This window comes from Petaurus breviceps, unplaced genomic scaffold (genome assembly GCF_028583685.1).
Source record: "Petaurus breviceps papuanus isolate PSGF00001 unplaced genomic scaffold, PetGlider_PUasm1.0 175, whole genome shotgun sequence".
NCBI classification, from domain to species: domain Eukaryota; kingdom Metazoa; phylum Chordata; class Mammalia; order Diprotodontia; family Petauridae; genus Petaurus; species Petaurus breviceps.
Window position 1 is genome coordinate 2497366 of NW_027185764.1, and position 16591 is coordinate 2513956.

The following is a 16591-nucleotide window of genomic DNA, read 5'->3' on the forward strand; positions in this document are numbered from 1 at the left end:
GTGTCCAAAGTCAAAGTCCACTAATTGTCCTTTGTGTGATTTGGTAGGGCAGTGTTTTCCCCCTACTGTTTTTTTTTTACTGGAGTAAGAGTAGACTTTATGGGACCCTGGTCTTTGTTGGAGGGTTTTGTATGTGTTTTTAAGATTGTCAATTAAGCTCTCATCCCATGTGATTCTGTAGAAATTCTCCCAGATGAATTGAAACAAAAAGTATCCTGAATTAAAATGAAGAGAAATTCTCATGATGCCCCTCAATCTGAACTTACCAAGCTTAATATAGTATTTTTTTTTTATAAAATGTCCCTGCAATTAAATACTTCCCTAGGCTGTTGGGCAGGCCCAGAGAAAGCAAGACACTAAGAGGTTAAGTGACTGGCTCAAAGACTTACACAAGAGAAGTTGACAAAAAGCCTTTTTTTATGTCTTCCTTTTCTTTTTCTCTCTCCCTTTTCCTCATCACCTTCTTCCTTCCTTTTCCTAATATTGTTCAAAAAACAACATTCAAATATATTAAACTTTTCCTATTGTTTTTTAAAAGACATTTTCTTCTGAAAATTGACTTTAAACACTAACATTTACCTTACAGAAGGCATCTTTTTGTTGTTGTTGAAGTATTTTCAAGAGAGGGGTCTGCAATTTTTCAAAAGTATTGTGTACACACACACACACACACACACACACACACACTAAAACAAAATTGTCTTTGTTCTAAAACTTCCTTTCCCACTTTAAAATATGAAGAGGGCAGCAACTTAAATACCCAATTTGTTTTGTGTCACTTCTGCTTTTTCTTTACTTTCCTATGACATCCTATTGAACATGTGAATTGCTCATTTGATCTTTTTATCTTATTTCACAGTTCCATTCTCTAGCCCAGAATGACTCTAACTTGGGTATTCAAACACTACAGAAATGCGCTTTCCTAAACGTGCTGATTAACATATATCTCCTGTCTATTTTTCTTTATGTTGGTCTTAGTTTTTATTCATTTTGAGTGCCCTTTCCTTTGTTTTTATCATAATTGCTATGGTGCTACATGCTTATTGCTCTTTTGTAAAATAAAAATCATATTCATAATAATGTGACTATTCGTAGAACACTTTTCTCTTACAAAACCCAAAGTACATGATGATTAATATCACCAGGTTAAGCAGGGGGCATTGACTAGGCACAGAACAACAGAAAGAGCACATGTTTGAATTTGGAGTACCTAGCTTCAAATCTTGGTTCATCATTAGCTACCTGTGTGACCTTGGGCAATTCATTTCATTCCTCTATTTCAGTTTTCACATCCATTTTTGTTTTTGTTCTGTCATTTTCAGTCGTGTCTGATTCTTGGTGATCCCATCTGGGGTTTTCTTGGCAAAGATACTGGAGTAGTTTGTCATTTCCTTTTCCAGCTCATTTTATAGATGAGGAAACTGAGGCAAACAGGGTTAAATGACTTACCTAAGGTCACACAACTAGAAAGTGTATGAGGCTGGATTTTAACTCAGATCTTCCTAACCCAGGTGTAGCACTCTATGCCCTATGCTACACCCCCTAGCTTCCCTCTGTGTCCATAAGATGATTATTTTTGTTGTTGTTCAATTTTCTTACCTGCAAGTAAGAAGCTAGACCTTCTTAAAGCTCAAGCAAGATATTTGTCACATGTATGTGTGAAGAGGAAAGAGAGGGGGATGGGACAGAAAGGGGGAATATTTGTCCTCCTCTGTCACAACTGAGGCAGCACTGCTGTACACAGATTTCTCCAAAGGGGAAATCAGATAAATTGTCCTTAGGAAAAGAAGAAAAATCAGGACAGATCTTGGACATAATTTCATGCTTTCAAATAGTTCATCAAAACCTCCCTTTCGTTTTGTTTTGTTTTTTACTTTCTTTTGGACTTCTGAGTTTTTCTGCCATTTATATCTGTGCTTTTATTTTATTTTATTTATTTATTTGCTTTTTGTAGAGAGGAAGGTAGAGCAATTGGGGTTAAGTGACTTGCCCAAGGTCACACAACTAGTTTTTGTGTTAAGTATCTCAGGCCGGATTTGAACTCAGTTCCTCCTGACTCCAGGGCTGCTGCTCTATTTACTGTTCCACCTAGCTGCCCTTATATCTGTGCTTTTAAGGCTAGCATCACACAGGGCATATCATCCTGCAAAAATGTCCCTTGTAAATACTGTCAGAAACTGAATACTGGGATAGATAGCCTATGGGCCTAATTCCATATATTGCTTATGTTCTCTGGGCCTCAGTTTCCTCTTATGTAAAATGAGAGATGTGGCCTAGAAATTACCTTTAAAGTCCCTTCCAGTTCTGAGCCTATGTTCCCTTGCAGTAATGTAGCAGTGGTGGACATCTGTCTTTTATTTGAACAGCGCTGATACTTTCATCTTAGAAACAGCAAATCTTAAAAGAAAGCTTAAAAATAACAATGATGATGATGATGGTTGTGGTGGTAGTGATCATTAATAATAGCTAACATTTATATAGTACTTACTACACACCAGACACTGGGCTTAGACACTTTGCATTTATTATCTTATTTATCCGCACAGCAACAGTAGGAGGTAGATGCTATTATTGTCCCCATTTTACAGATATATCCCGAATCCCTTGGCTTTGTCTACAGGAAACTAGTCAATTGAGTGTGGGAAAAAATGTCAGTCAAGCTGCTGGATTGTTCTTTTTTTTTTTTTTTAAGCAATTGGGGTTAAGTAACTTGCTCAAGGTTACACGGCCAGTTATTTCTGGGTGTGGTGCTGAGTATCTGAGCCTGGACTTGATCCCCAGGTCATCCTGACACTGGGGTCAGTGCTTGGGTTGTTCTTTTGCTTTGTTTTATTGGAAAGACGTTGGTATCAGATAGGGCAAACGAACATCTGGAATTTTTTTTAACCTATTACCTAGTTGATTTGTTGTATAGAAACAATCTTAAGAGCCTGGATTCAGGTAGATTGTGATATCCTGAAAACCTAATGGAAATACTTAGCATGAGCCCTGAGCAACTCTCTGGAGGTACTCTGGCATTAATTCAAAGTGAATCCCCTAAAGGAACTCCACTTTGGGTATAAGCTGAACTGAGCAGTCAGCTACTCTTCCTAGATCCTAAGGGTAAGTGGCAAATTAAAAATTCATTAATCATGTTAATTGAGGCTGAGTATTAGTGCTTTGGGAAGTATACCTCCAGGTTTAAAAAAAAAAAACTGGGTGGTTCAAATCACCAAGAGGAAAGACTGGGATCTTTTCTCCTGAGAAAAGTAAAACAAAAGAAACCGGGAGTTCATATTCGTCACCCCCTAATGCTATGTATATCTTTGATTCTCAGCTCTCTCTCCTTGTGGTAGAGTTGGGTCATTGGCAGGCATGATGATAACAAGTAGAATGGTGATTTTAAAAGGGACCTCAGCATTCCTGCCTCCACTGGCATGTGGGGTTCCAATGAGGCTACCGTCTCAATAGGAATGCATCCCCGACATTCTAGCCTTTGGAGAGCACCACTTGCAGAAAAGGGCCAGTGAATTCTAAAATAAGCTTTTTTTAGTGAGAAAAGCCAGCTGAGCGGTTGAAATCAGAAATGCAGAAGGTCACTTGCTATTTTGGAAGCTGCAAGCTGGTCCTCATTTTGTAACTTCGCAGTTATAAACAAAGAACTGTCACCTTTCCTCTCAGTGTATTTATTTCCTATGAAAATAAGCTGATTTAACCCTTTTCATACATAGAATTAAGAAACTGGTAGATTTCTTATATAATTGCAGTTTTAAACAAAGAATTGTCGCCTTTCCTCTTGCTTGTATGTACTTCCTATGAAAATAAGCTGATTTAACCCTTTTTGTATATAGAATTAAGAAATCAGCGGATTTATTATATGCCTCAGTTATAAACCTATAATTGTCACCTTTCCTCTCAGTGTATTTACTTCCCACGAAAATAAGTTGGTTTAACCCCTTTTGTACATAGAATTAAGAAATCAGCAGATAATATTACAATTTTTTAACTGAGCAAACTGTTATTCATTTAGTAGGAAAGTTATTCATTTATTGCTCTTTGTTTACTTCTAGAATATTATGGGGGGGGTGGTCATCTATTATGGGCAATGATGATGGTAGTAGTGATGGTAATGATGGTGATAGCAGTGATGGTGATGGTAGTAGTGAGGAAGGAGACCTTTGATTCCATTGGTGGTCTCAAACATAATGCTAAAGTCCACAATATTCCCAAGTGGGTCTAAATCAGATTAAAATGTACTTGGGAAATATTTAACCAAATAAAAATATAATAAAAACATAAATGATATTAAATTTTAAAACTAAGTCACTATCAAGCCCACATGGTTTCCTCATTTAAGGTTTAGTGGACCCCATTTCTATTTTAGCTTGACATCACTTGTGTAGGGCACTTCTGGTAAAGAACTTCCAGTATCAAAACAGGTACTTTCTCTGTATGGTATAGCTTTAGAAAGTTGCTTGGGGGCTCTGAGAAGTATAATTATAATAGCTAGCATTTATGTAGTATTTTCTATTTGCCAGGAACTGTGCTAAGTGCTTTATAAATATTATCTCATTTGATCTTCACAACAACCCAGGGAGGTAAGTGCTATTATTATCCACATTTTACAGAGGAGGGAACTGAGGCAGAGGTTAAGTGACTTGCCCAGGGTCATAAAGCAAATAAGTTTCCAAGGTTGGATTTAAACTCAGATCTTTCTGACTTCAGGACTTGAATTATATCCACTGTGCAACCTAGCTGCTTGCCTAGCATTTATAGGAATATTATATCTCTACACAATGAGATATGGGCATACCTCATCTAAATTACAAACTCCTTCAGGAAAAAAGGTTTTCATCTTTTTTTTAAATTTTTTTAAATTACCATATAACTTAAATTGTAATGGCTGCATATTCCAAGTCATTTCCTTTGGATAGGATAGAAAATACAACTACCATTCTGTTATGATTGAGATCCAGTTCATTTGGAAATAGGTGATTCCATTATTATCCTAGGATATAAGGATCTTATTTACATAGCAATTTGACTTAACAAAGTGCTGCGGTTTCATGGTTTTCATGACAAGTCTTCAAAGTATAGAGGAGGAAATTGAAGCTTGGAGAGATTAGTTGACTTGCTCAGGGTCCCAGCTACTAAGCATTAAGGTGGGATTTGAACCCAGGTATTCCTGATTCTAAGTCTAGACTGCTATCTACCAGGCATCTGGGTGGTACAATGGATAGAAGGGCTGGGTTTAGAGTTAGTAGCACTTAGCTTAAATCTTACCTCAGATACTTACTAGCTATGTGACCCTGGGTAAAGTCACTTAACTTTCCTCACTCTCAGTTTCCTTATCTGTAGAATGGGAATAATAACAATAACACTTAGCTCACAGAGGATTGTTCTGAGGATGAAATGAAATGAAATATGTACAGTATTATGCAAATGCCACACAAATGTTAGCTCTGATTGTATGTAGCCTTCTAGTCATGGATTTGGGATCATTGATTAAATCCAAAAGGGATCTCAGGGGTTCTGTAGTCCAGCGCCCTCATTTTGCAAAGGAGGAAGCATTTTCATAGGCTCATAGTTAGAGAAATGTGCTATTTCACAGATTTTTGTTTAGCTTCTTTTTGGCAATTAACTATTTTAAGGGCCTCCAATAGTTTGCAGCCTTTCCAATCAATATGAGAGGTCTCTTCTTCCTTGAAGTCCATCCTTCCCTCTCTCTCCCCCCTGGTCCTCCCCCCCCACCCCCACCACACCCAATCTCTTGAGCTGGGGGAAGCTCTTAATGTCTCTTCCAGCAGGTTCCCTCCCCTACATCTTTAAGAGAGAGCAGCTTCATCCATTGACCAAAGGAGAATAGCAAATGTAACTCCTGAGTATCACTTCTCAGGGTGCTTCAATTCCACCTGTCAGTAAAGCGTCCTGGCCGAACTCCTCAGAACCCATTATCCTGGCATGATATTGTCCTAAGACGCTTCCGCATGCAGTAGTTTGTAGCACGGGGCAGTTAAAGGGTGTGACACAAAGTGGGCCTGAAGGAGCTCCCACAGCAATCAAAGGCGGCCAAGGGAACATGATTGCCCAGAAATTTTCTATATCCTTTGCCCTTTTACTTCTCTCTTTTGTATCTAGACTTTCTCATATGGCTGCTCCCTGGAGAGGACTTTATATACTGTTTCCTTTTCTGCTTTTCCAGACAAAGTCTTGACAGTTCCTCTGGCTCCAAGAGGCAATGAGCGAGGGCACTGTGGCATGTCAGGAAAGGGACTGGACTGAACTAGTTAGAATCTTTTCCTATTCAACTATTTTTAGTGGTGGGGCCACAAAGAGGATAATATGCCAGAAAAGAGACATAAGATCATAGACTGAGAGATAGAAGAGACCTTAGCAGCCCATGTATTCCAGCCCCTCATTTGACAGATGGTAAAATTGAGGCACAGGGAGGTTAAGCAAATTGCTCAGGGTCACACAGCTAGTAAGTATATGAGTCAGGATTTGAATTTAGGTCTTTCTGATGCCAAGTTCACCATCCATTATACCATGAATGAGTCCAACCCCATTTTATAAATGAGGAAAATGAGGCTCAAGTAATTAAAGGATTTCCCCTAGTCACACAGCTATCTAGGAAATGTTGAGGGCCAGACCTGACCACATACCAACTTATAATTTTAAAATCAGTACTCTTTCCAAATTTTTCAGTACTTTTCCAGAAAAAAAAACCTTTTGTCTTCATAGAATCATAGGGCACTGCAAAGGTTTTATGTGGTTTTAAGCTTAAAATTTTAAGTAGAAAACAATGCTAAGACTTTTAAGACACTGTGTATGTGAGTGTGTGTTGTGTATTTTAGATCCTTTTCATTCAGCTGTACTGAAGACTTATAAATGATGAACCATTACACTACTACTCATTCTTATTAAAATATTGATCAAGCACTGAATGGATCCTGATTTATTTCAGTAAAAAGGGGAGTCAGTGAAGGCATCAGAGATATGATTGTAGGGATATTTTTTAAGCATTGTGTAAATCAGGAAGGAATACAAGTCTAGAAATGTTAAATGCAGAAACTAAGAGCATGTCTATTTAGCATTCTCCTAATACTTTATACTGTTTTTTGTTGCTATTTCAAGGCTCATATTGGAAAATACATCAATCTGGAAATGTCCATAATGCCCATGATCTTTGCCCTGCCCCTGCTTCTGTTCATAGAGTCACATCTTGCCTCTTTGTGCTGAAAACTTTTATACACACACACACACACACACACACACAAACACACACACATACACACATTAACTAGAAATCCTCAGTGAAAGTGAGGGGAGAGAGACTGCTAACTGTAACTAGCATATTCTAGTCAAGAACCATGCTTCAAAGCTCAGGGCCTCCCAGGCAGTCAAAGGGGAGTCCAGAGGGAATAGTAAAAGGAACTTCTGATCTTGGGGCTAAATTGAAACTCAGAATCTCGGAGTGAAGAAAATCACCCAATCCTAGAGATTAAAATAGGAAGCTTTTGGTTCATATGGTGAAGGGGATCTTCAAGGTTTTGATCTAAGCAGTCGGGAGATGTTACTGGGATTGCCATTATTAGCCAAGAGGTTTCTTCTTGACTTCCACATTTCTTTTAATATGTCAAGTTTTCTGGCCAAGTTTGGAGTATCATACTTCTTTTTTTTTTTTAAGCAATCGGGGTTAAGTAACTTGCTCAAGGTTACACGGCCAGGTGTTTCTGGGTGGGTGCTAAATGTCTGAGCCCGGGATTCGATCTCCAGGTCATCCCGACAGTGGAGCCGGTGCTCTTACTTGCTGCGCTACCTGGCCGCCCTGAGTATCATACTTCTAGTCCAAATACATGTTCATAGTATCCTACAGGGAAAGTTTTGTTTCTATGCTGATTTTGGATTGTTGAGATTCAAACTTTTACATACTAAATATTTCTTTCATGTGTCAGCACTACTTAATCTCAGGATAGTCAAGAAAATTATCAGTCAGGAAAGAGGTTGGGACAAAAGGGTACTCCTAGATTCCATTCCATAGAGTAAGACTAAATGTCACCTAAAATCCTTGCCTTGTCAGAAAGGAGTTTGGTTTCCTTGCCTCCTGCATTTTCCCCAAAGTACCCATCAGCCATTCCCTCAGATAGATCGTGATTTTTTTAGGGGGCCTCCTACTAACCATAGCCAAATTTGAACTTCAAGGAACTGAAGACAGACGGTGCTCATTGCTGCTTTTAAAAACTTTTCATGTTTTCCACGCTCATTTAAGATGTTTTCAAAGGAAGTGTTAAGACTGTTAGGGTATTCTTAGCCCAAACAACATAAGGCACAATTGTTTTAGCTTAATTTGATAGCAATAATGACAGTAATAATAATGTGAAATCTTTACAACTAGCAAGGATCCCAATAATTTGGGTCAGAACGCATGCAAGGAAAGGGGCACCAAGTATGATCTCCCATCCTCTTAATGGACAGAGTGCTTCTGAAAAATATCCAAGTGGATAATTTGTCTTGAGTTTTTGAGGTGGACAGAGTTGGGAAAAGAAGAAAAAAAAACACAACTCCCTGACACAATAGCGTGTTTCCAAACTGCTTTCAAACATTAAATATTTGTAAAGCTGATTTCCTTGGAGAGAGCAGTTTTATTCCCAAACCTACAAATTGATTTTTCTTTCTCCTAGATCGAATTGCACAGAACATCATTAAGTCCCATTTGGAGACGTGTCAATACACCATGGAGGAGCTTCACCAGCTAGCCTGGCAGACTCACACATATGAAGAAATTAAGGCGTATCAGAGCAAGGTATTTGGAGAAACTGTGGAGAGCCTTACTGCTCTTTCCTGTAGCTGTCCTCCCTGCTGCCACCACCTTTAGAAAATTTAATGGCATCTTACCACATTGGGAAAGGGATCTAATGGGAATAGGCAGAAGGAACAGTTGAATAGTATTTTCTTTTAATCCACTGAAAGCATAAGAAGAAAGAGGTCTAAAGAACATTATTAAGATATTCATTGATAATTTACTCAGTGAGTCTTGGAGTCAGAAGCAGCCTACTTTACTGGAAAGCCTTTAGACTCAGAGGACCTGGGTTCAAACATGGAATTTGCCATTTGCTACATGAGTCACTGCATCTCTGAACCTCAGTTTCCTCATCTGTAAAATGAAAGCATGGACCAGATAGCTTCTAAAGTCTCTACCAGTTTTGAATCTATTATGCTAACATTTTCTTGTCACATCTTACAGCAGAATAAAAGCACACTTAACTGTTTACAGGACAGACCATCATTGCTGATGGAGCGATTATTTTACTTGACCTTGAGCAAGAAACTTCACCTTTCCAAGCTTCAGTTTCCTCATCTCTAAAAATTGAGGGGCTTTCTTAGGTGATCTTACCCCTTCCAGATCTAAAGTTCTATGATTATATTTTAGAGAAAATACTAAATATTATCAAGAACCCTGGACTAGAATTTGTGGAGACCTGGGTTCTGACCCCTATTGTACATGCAAGTTGTATAACCTTGGGGAATTGACTCTTTCAGATTCAATTCCTTCTCCTAAAAAATGAGGGGGTTGGACTAGTTAATCTCTACAATCTCCAGTGGCTCAAAAATTCTATGGTCCCATGAAGTCTATGTTGGCTTATCCCCACTATATTGTTGTGACATTAATAATGTGGCTTTCGTTTGTTTAAAATGCTAGAGGGCTTTTCTTTTGTTTGTTTTGTTTTAGGGAGAGATTTCAATTTTCTGTCCATATTGATTTTCCTTGAATGCTTTTCATATATTTTAATTTAATAAACACTTATTAAGCCTTTCCTATGTGCCAGGCAATGCACATAATTATCTCATTTGGTCCTCATAAAAACCCTGGGAGGTAGGTGTTTTAAGAACCCCATTTTACAGATGAGGAAACTGAGGTAAACAGAGGTAATTGACTTACCCATGGTCACACAGCTGGTAAGGTCTGAGATAGGAAAAGACTTCCTAATTCCAGGTCCAACGCTCTATACATCAGATCACCTAGCTTGAACTTCAACTGCCTTAAAATATCCCCAGGGGTTAATGATAGATTGCTAACTAACTACCTGTACATATTAGCTGAGCTTCTACCTACCTGGAAATTTCAGTAGTTAGCATATAGTGGTCATTCAAAAGCAAGAAGGCCAGCTCTGCTGGTTTACACATAATCTTAAGAGTTTCTTTTACCCTAGTTAAGGAAGAAAAGTTGAATCTGTTGGATAGAGGGAAAAAAGAAAGGGGAAAGGTGACTCTGGGAAACTCAGTGTCCTGGAAGCCATTTTCCCTATTTTTGTCCCTTTCACTTTCCCATGACTTTAGTCTATTAAGGTCCAAACCGAGCAGCACAATACCTTTGATACATTCCCACCAAACGCCCTACCTCTTATTAAGAGGATCCTCTAAATTCCCACCTTGGGGCCCAGGGGACAGATAAGCAGGAACCCAGCAATTCTGTGTCACTTATCTAGTCTCCAGGGAGTTTCTTTGTTCCTCCTTTCACCCTTTATGTGTGTTTTTTTCCTCTTGAAGACCAGAGAGGCATTGTGGCAACAGTGTGCTGTTCAAATCACTCACGCAATCCAATATGTGGTGGAGTTTGCGAAGAGGATCACAGGTTTCATGGAGCTCTGTCAAAATGATCAGATTCTACTCCTGAAGTCAGGTGAGCATGTACAAGACTAAGGGGGCCCGCGGAGTTTAGACTAGGCTGCGGTGGGCAGTTACGGCAGTGTCGGTCCTAATCAATCCCCTTTCCAGCAAGCGGCTCATTTTTACCGCCCACACATGGTCCTCCGGCTCCCATAGGGAACTCTCTATAATAAAAATGCCCCGTTCTTCCTTTCGATTCTCCTTTGAAGTCAAATGCAATTCTGCTTATTGAAAGCGGACCCATTAATTGCAGAGGCTGAGAGACCCGGGCTGACAGGCGCGGCAAGTAATTAGTGTGTCAAGGTGGCTGAATTGCTGAGCTGGCGCGTAAAAAAAAAAAAAAAACCCACCGGCTTTCAGGGAAACAAATCCAGGCTAACTGAGCCCTGCCTCTGTGGTCAATTCCAATCATTTTAATGAGAATAGCCTGCAGCCAGTGCGGGGCTGGGGCGAGGGGTGGCAGAGAAGAAAAGAGGAAAAATGCGAATATACCCCACCCACACGCATCCCACCACTGAGGAAGGAACTGGGGGAGATAAAACAGTCTGCTTGGTGCTGAATTCAGTGATGCTTTTACTGAAGCAGGAAGGGAAATTGTCTTCCTTTCATGAGACCCAGAAATGCATTGGTTTCTTTTCAAAGCACCAGTTTAAAGAACACTAGGTTTTTCGGAGGCAGCCTTAACAAAATGTATTTATTGCCACATCATGTGACATCCAGGCACCCCTTAACGTCTGGTTTTGTCATGCATTAGCTGTATAACCTTCAGTAAGGTCACCTCTCTGAACCTCAGTTTCCCCATTTGTAAAATGAGAGCAATAACACTTATACTACCGCCTTCCTTAAGTTGAGAGGAAAAAAAAGTTTTATAAACCTTCGAGACTTTAGAAATGGAAGTTCCAATTTGGTTCTTTTCTGACTCTAGCCCAGTTATTAGCACACTCTACCTGTTGAAATTATTTTGCATTTGCATTACTAAATTATGTATCCCTCCCAGTAAAAAGTTCCCTCAGGGACAATTGTTTCAGTACATATGTTGTTATGCAGTTGTTTTCAATCCTATCTGACCCCATTTGGGCTATTTTTGGCAAAGATATTGGAGTGGGTTTCCATTTCCTTCTCCAGCTAATTTTACGGATTAGGAAACTGAGGCAAACCATGGTCACACAACTAGTAAGTGTCTAAGGACACATTTGAACTCAGGAAGATACATCTTCCTGACTCTGGGCCTGGCACTCTATCCCCTGTGCCACCTATCTATCTAATTTTAGTACATGGTAGGTGCTTAATATATAGCTACTTAATTACATTACATTAAATTGAATTGAATTGAATTGAATCACTGTGTAGCTAAGGCTAGGGAAAAAAATGTCTGGAAGTTCCAGAGCCAGTAAAGGTAGGTTTTCAAAGTGCTCTGAGTATCCTTAAGGAACTAAGTTCAAGATTATTTTTTTTCCTTCCATTATAAATGAGTAGGGTTTCCCACATGGACTTTGAATGACTAGGGGAATGGTTTCTGTTTTCCTGCCCTCCCCCTCAGTAAAATGTAATCTCCTTGAGAGTAGGGCCGGTTTTGTTTTTGTCTTTGTGTCTCTAGAACTTAGCACCTGGACCAGATATGTAGTAGGGTGTATGTAAGGAGGATTTTGTTATCCTTCTTAGAGTTCAGTTTCTCAGGGTCCATGGCCATGGCAACGTCTGGTTTCCAGATGTTAGATAATAATTCCCCAAGGATCCTAGATAGTAATTCCTAGAATCACAAGATAGGCAGTCCTACTGAGGTTGTGCCATGAGAAACAGGAGTGACATAATTGTTGCCCTATAAAGCAAGTGGGCACTGGTCAATGAGTGGGAGGGGCCCATAGGAGAATCTGTGTGTGTCTTGACTGGCCCGTCAAGGCTTGAGGGGATTTAGGAGGGTGCACACGCTGTGCCTGATCCCATAGAGATGTAGAGGGAGTTGCCCCCTCTTCTCCCTGAAAGAAGGGTGATTAGGGAATGCTGTAGGAACTGGTTCTCCCATTATCAGCAACCTTTCTAAGAACACTAGACTAGACCAAAGCAAGATTATTAACCCTTCTGAAGGTCTGTCTGACCAGATCAAGAGTGAACCTGTTAGAGGCTGGACTCTGAAAACTGCAGTGCTTCCTGTGTGTTATCTGTGAAACATGAAGGCACAATGAATCTTTGTTGATTCGAACTGAATTGAGAAGTAGAACCTTGGCCAAGCTTGCAGAACAATTCATGATAAGCATCTGAACTTACTAGTGGTGAAGATCCTTTCTTAATGGATCCCACAACCCCCAGAAGGGGTCTACTAGACAGATGAGGAATCTCAGTGAAAGCAATAAGTTCTGTGGAAAAGTCCACATACCATTTGCTGTACACAGTGATTATGACCAAGGACTTTGAGTGGAGAAATAAATTACACAAGTCTAACTGACTTTCAGACACCTCTCTTAAATTCATTATGTCCAAGTCAGGAGTCAATATCTTTCTCCCTAGACCCCAGCCCCTTTCTACCTTCCCATCTTTTCAGTAGCTCAGACTCACAACCTAGGAGTTATATTTTTTCTTCACCTGGACAGGTTGCTTGGAAGTGGTTTTAGTGAGAATGTGTCGTGCCTTCAACCCACTAAACAACACTGTTCTGTTTGAAGGAAAATATGGAGGAATGCAAATGTTCAAAGCCTTAGGTAAGTTTATTTTTAGTGGATACATTGAGGTTTGGGTTTTTTTTTTTTTCTGTTTAGTTACTACCAGCTTCCTTACCTTAAACATCGACTTAGGTGTGTGTGCCCATGGGCTCCAGCTCAGGCAAGAGCAAGAATGAATAATTCATTTTTAAACATCATATGTATGTGATCTTCCCCAATTAGAATGTAAAGTTCCTTCAGGGCAAGGACTGTCTTCTACTATATGTATTTACATCTTAGTGTATGACACATAACAAGTGTTTATTAAATGCATTTTTTTATTCATTCCTTCAAACTATGGGGAAAAGTTTGGCCTCCCACCTGAGAAATAGAAGAATCACAGAGGGCACGAAGAATGACAGTAAAGAAAAGACAGCACTGAAAGGCACTTCTCACTTTGAGCCAGACCATAACTTGGTTGCTGAGAAAGACCAGGGTTTATTCTAATTGATTCTGGAAAGAGAAAGAAAGAAAGAAAGAAAGAAAGAAAGAAAGAAAGAAAGAAAGAAAGAAAGAAAGAAAGAAAGAAAGAAAGAAAGAAAGAAAGAAAGGAAGGAGGGAAGGAGGGAAGGAGGGAAGGAAGGAAGGAAGGAAGGAAGGAGGGAGGAGGGGAGGAGGGAGGAGGGGAGGAAGAAAGGAAGGAAGGAAGGAAGGCATCTGCTTTATACAGTGGTTCTTGAAATGTATCCAAGGTCCTCAGGTGGTCCCAGGCTTCCTTGGGTAGCATTTATGTTTAAAAGATGACTATACTTAAAGTTACTTTTTTGGCATGAATTAATGATACCTGGTTAGGATATCTATTAAATTAGACATTACATCATCCATGCCCATGTTTTATTTATTAATCATGGCCAAGCTTACTGAGCCTGGCAAGGGGTATAAGTGAAAAAGATGGTCTACAGGCTGGATCTTTTGTAACACCAAAGTTAGAAACAGTGGTCCAATAGAAAGCCCTGAACTTGGTGTCACAGAGCCTGAGTTCTAATACCTGTTTGGCTACTTAAAAGCTCTGTGACCCAGCCCGTCAAACTTTTTGAGCCTTAGATCAAATGAGATAATATTTATAAAGCACTTAGCATAATGTCTGCCACATGGTAAGTACTATAAAAATGTTTATCCCCTTCTATTCCATCTTCTCCTTTCTGTTTTCTTTTCCTTCTTTTCCCTTCCCCATTCCTTTCCCTCTTAGTTTCCTTTATCCATAAAATAAGAAGGTTGAACTAGATGGTCTTTAAGATTTCCTCCAACTCTAAATCCCTCAATTGTATATGCTTCACCTATGATGAGCTATGACCCTGTGAGCCTGGTTTACAGATCATAAGACTGTGAAGGACATCTACTCCGGTGGAACACTGTCTGATTAGAATTGCTTCATCATCTGTTATCAACCCACTTGGACACCCAAACATGATCAAAGAACATTAGCAAACCTGGATTGCTGCCAGGAAAAGTTTCCAAGGTCCTTGGTTTCATCTGCTCCGTATCTTGCCCTTAAATGCCAAAGCAGGACACCACTTTTCCTTGCCCATGCTGTTAACTGATCTAGTCAGCTGGCAGCAACTAGGTCAAAGTTGGCTCTATTCCTTCCATTCAGTTGATACATGTCCATCTACTTTTTCTCCAAGGCTTGGTTTTCAAGAAAGGAGAAAAAGACTTGACAAACATCTGTGGAAGACTTCCAACCTCATAAAATAAAAATTAACTTGGGATTGCTATAGGATTGCTAATTGACTATGATGATAACAACTAGCATTTATATGGTGCTTTAAGGTTGGCAAAATATTATCCCTTCTGAGTCTCATAAAAACTCTTGTGGAAAAAGGTCCTGTTATACCTATTTTACAGATGAGGATGAAAGATGCTAAGTTACTTGCCCTGGGGTCACACAGCTGGTAACTTTCAGAGGCAGAATTCAAACTCAGGGCTTCCTGTTTCTAAGTCAGTACACTATCTGTTACCTTCACCTAGCTGCCTATGTTCAATGCCTTTAGTTTTCTCAGTCTCCTTTTTTTCTTAAAGGATAATCCTAAAATAGCTCCAGTCCACCAAGTAGTTTTTCCAGAGAGTGACTCAGATCAAAATCTAATTGCAGGAACATAAAAAACCCTCAGGATCATAAGATTTAGAGCTGGAAGGAATCCTGGAAACTAATCCAACTAATCCAACCCTTTCACTTCTGGGCCACCACAGTTTCGTAGGGACATTGAAAGCTGGGGAGAAGGAAAGCAGCCAAGATGGTGACTGGCTTCGAACCTCTACAGAGCTGGTTAAAGGCAATGAGAAAACTAAGGAAGGGCTCATATGATCCATTGTCTTCAGGAATTTCAATGGCTGCCATAGAAAAGAGAGATTATAACTGTACTTCATGGTCCCAGCAGACAGAAATAGAGGCAACTGTTGAAAATTGCAAAGGAACAAAGACCAGTTTATGTCAGAAAAGCTTCCTAATGATTAGAGCTTTCTACAACCTCAATAGGTGTGTTACCTCCCATTGGACTTCTCCAAGGAGAGGCCAGTTGACCTTTCATCAGGCTTACTGGAGCAAGAATTCCGTTTGACTTATGAGTTGGCCTAGATGACCACTGAGTTCCCATCCAACTCTGAAATTCTATGATCCAATTATTTTTCCACTTTGATGTAGAGCTGGTGTCAAATTCCACCATTGGGCTTCTGTAAATCTCTCAAGTTCTGTCTGAACCAAATTAAAATGAAATTGGGAAATGGTCAATGAAGTAAAAATGCAACATGACATAGATGACATAGGTGGTAGTTTTCTAAGACCATGTGCAGCCTGCAGTGATCTGTTTCTATGTGAGTTTGACCCACTGGCATAGAACACCCTGATGCCCCACCTCCCCTGGTTCAGTTCCAAAAGGATTTAGTCAGCCTTCTGCTCTTCTAGACCCTTGAATTTGACCCATAAGACTGCTGCTTCTAATAATAATAATAGCTAACAGTTATGTCATACCTATTATGTGCCATCCATGTATTGTGCTAAACATTTTACAGAAATATATTATTTTGAGCCTAAAATCAACCCTGGGAGATAGCTCTTATGACTCCCCTTTTACAGATGATGAAACTAAGGCAAACAGAGGTTTAGTTACTTGTCCAAAGGTCACCTAGCTGGTGTCTATGTCTATATTTGAACTCATAACAATAAATAATAGCTAATATTTATATAACACTTTCTACGTGCCAGGTACCATTCTAAGCACTTTAAAGTTATTACCCCATTTGGTCCTCAT

General features: G+C 39.6%; 1 protein-coding gene across 1 annotated transcript in view; it reads left to right on the forward strand.

Annotated features, from left to right (window-relative positions):
• RORB (RAR related orphan receptor B) overlaps positions 1–16591 on the forward strand; it is a 260668-nt gene that overhangs the window by 219843 nt on the left and 24234 nt on the right. Inside the window, exons 5-7 of the mRNA XM_069084605.1 lie at positions 8661–8782; positions 10528–10660; positions 13236–13343. Of these exons, the coding sequence (XP_068940706.1) occupies positions 8661–8782; positions 10528–10660; positions 13236–13343 (363 nt within the window). The remainder of the gene's footprint in view (positions 1–8660; positions 8783–10527; positions 10661–13235; positions 13344–16591) is intronic.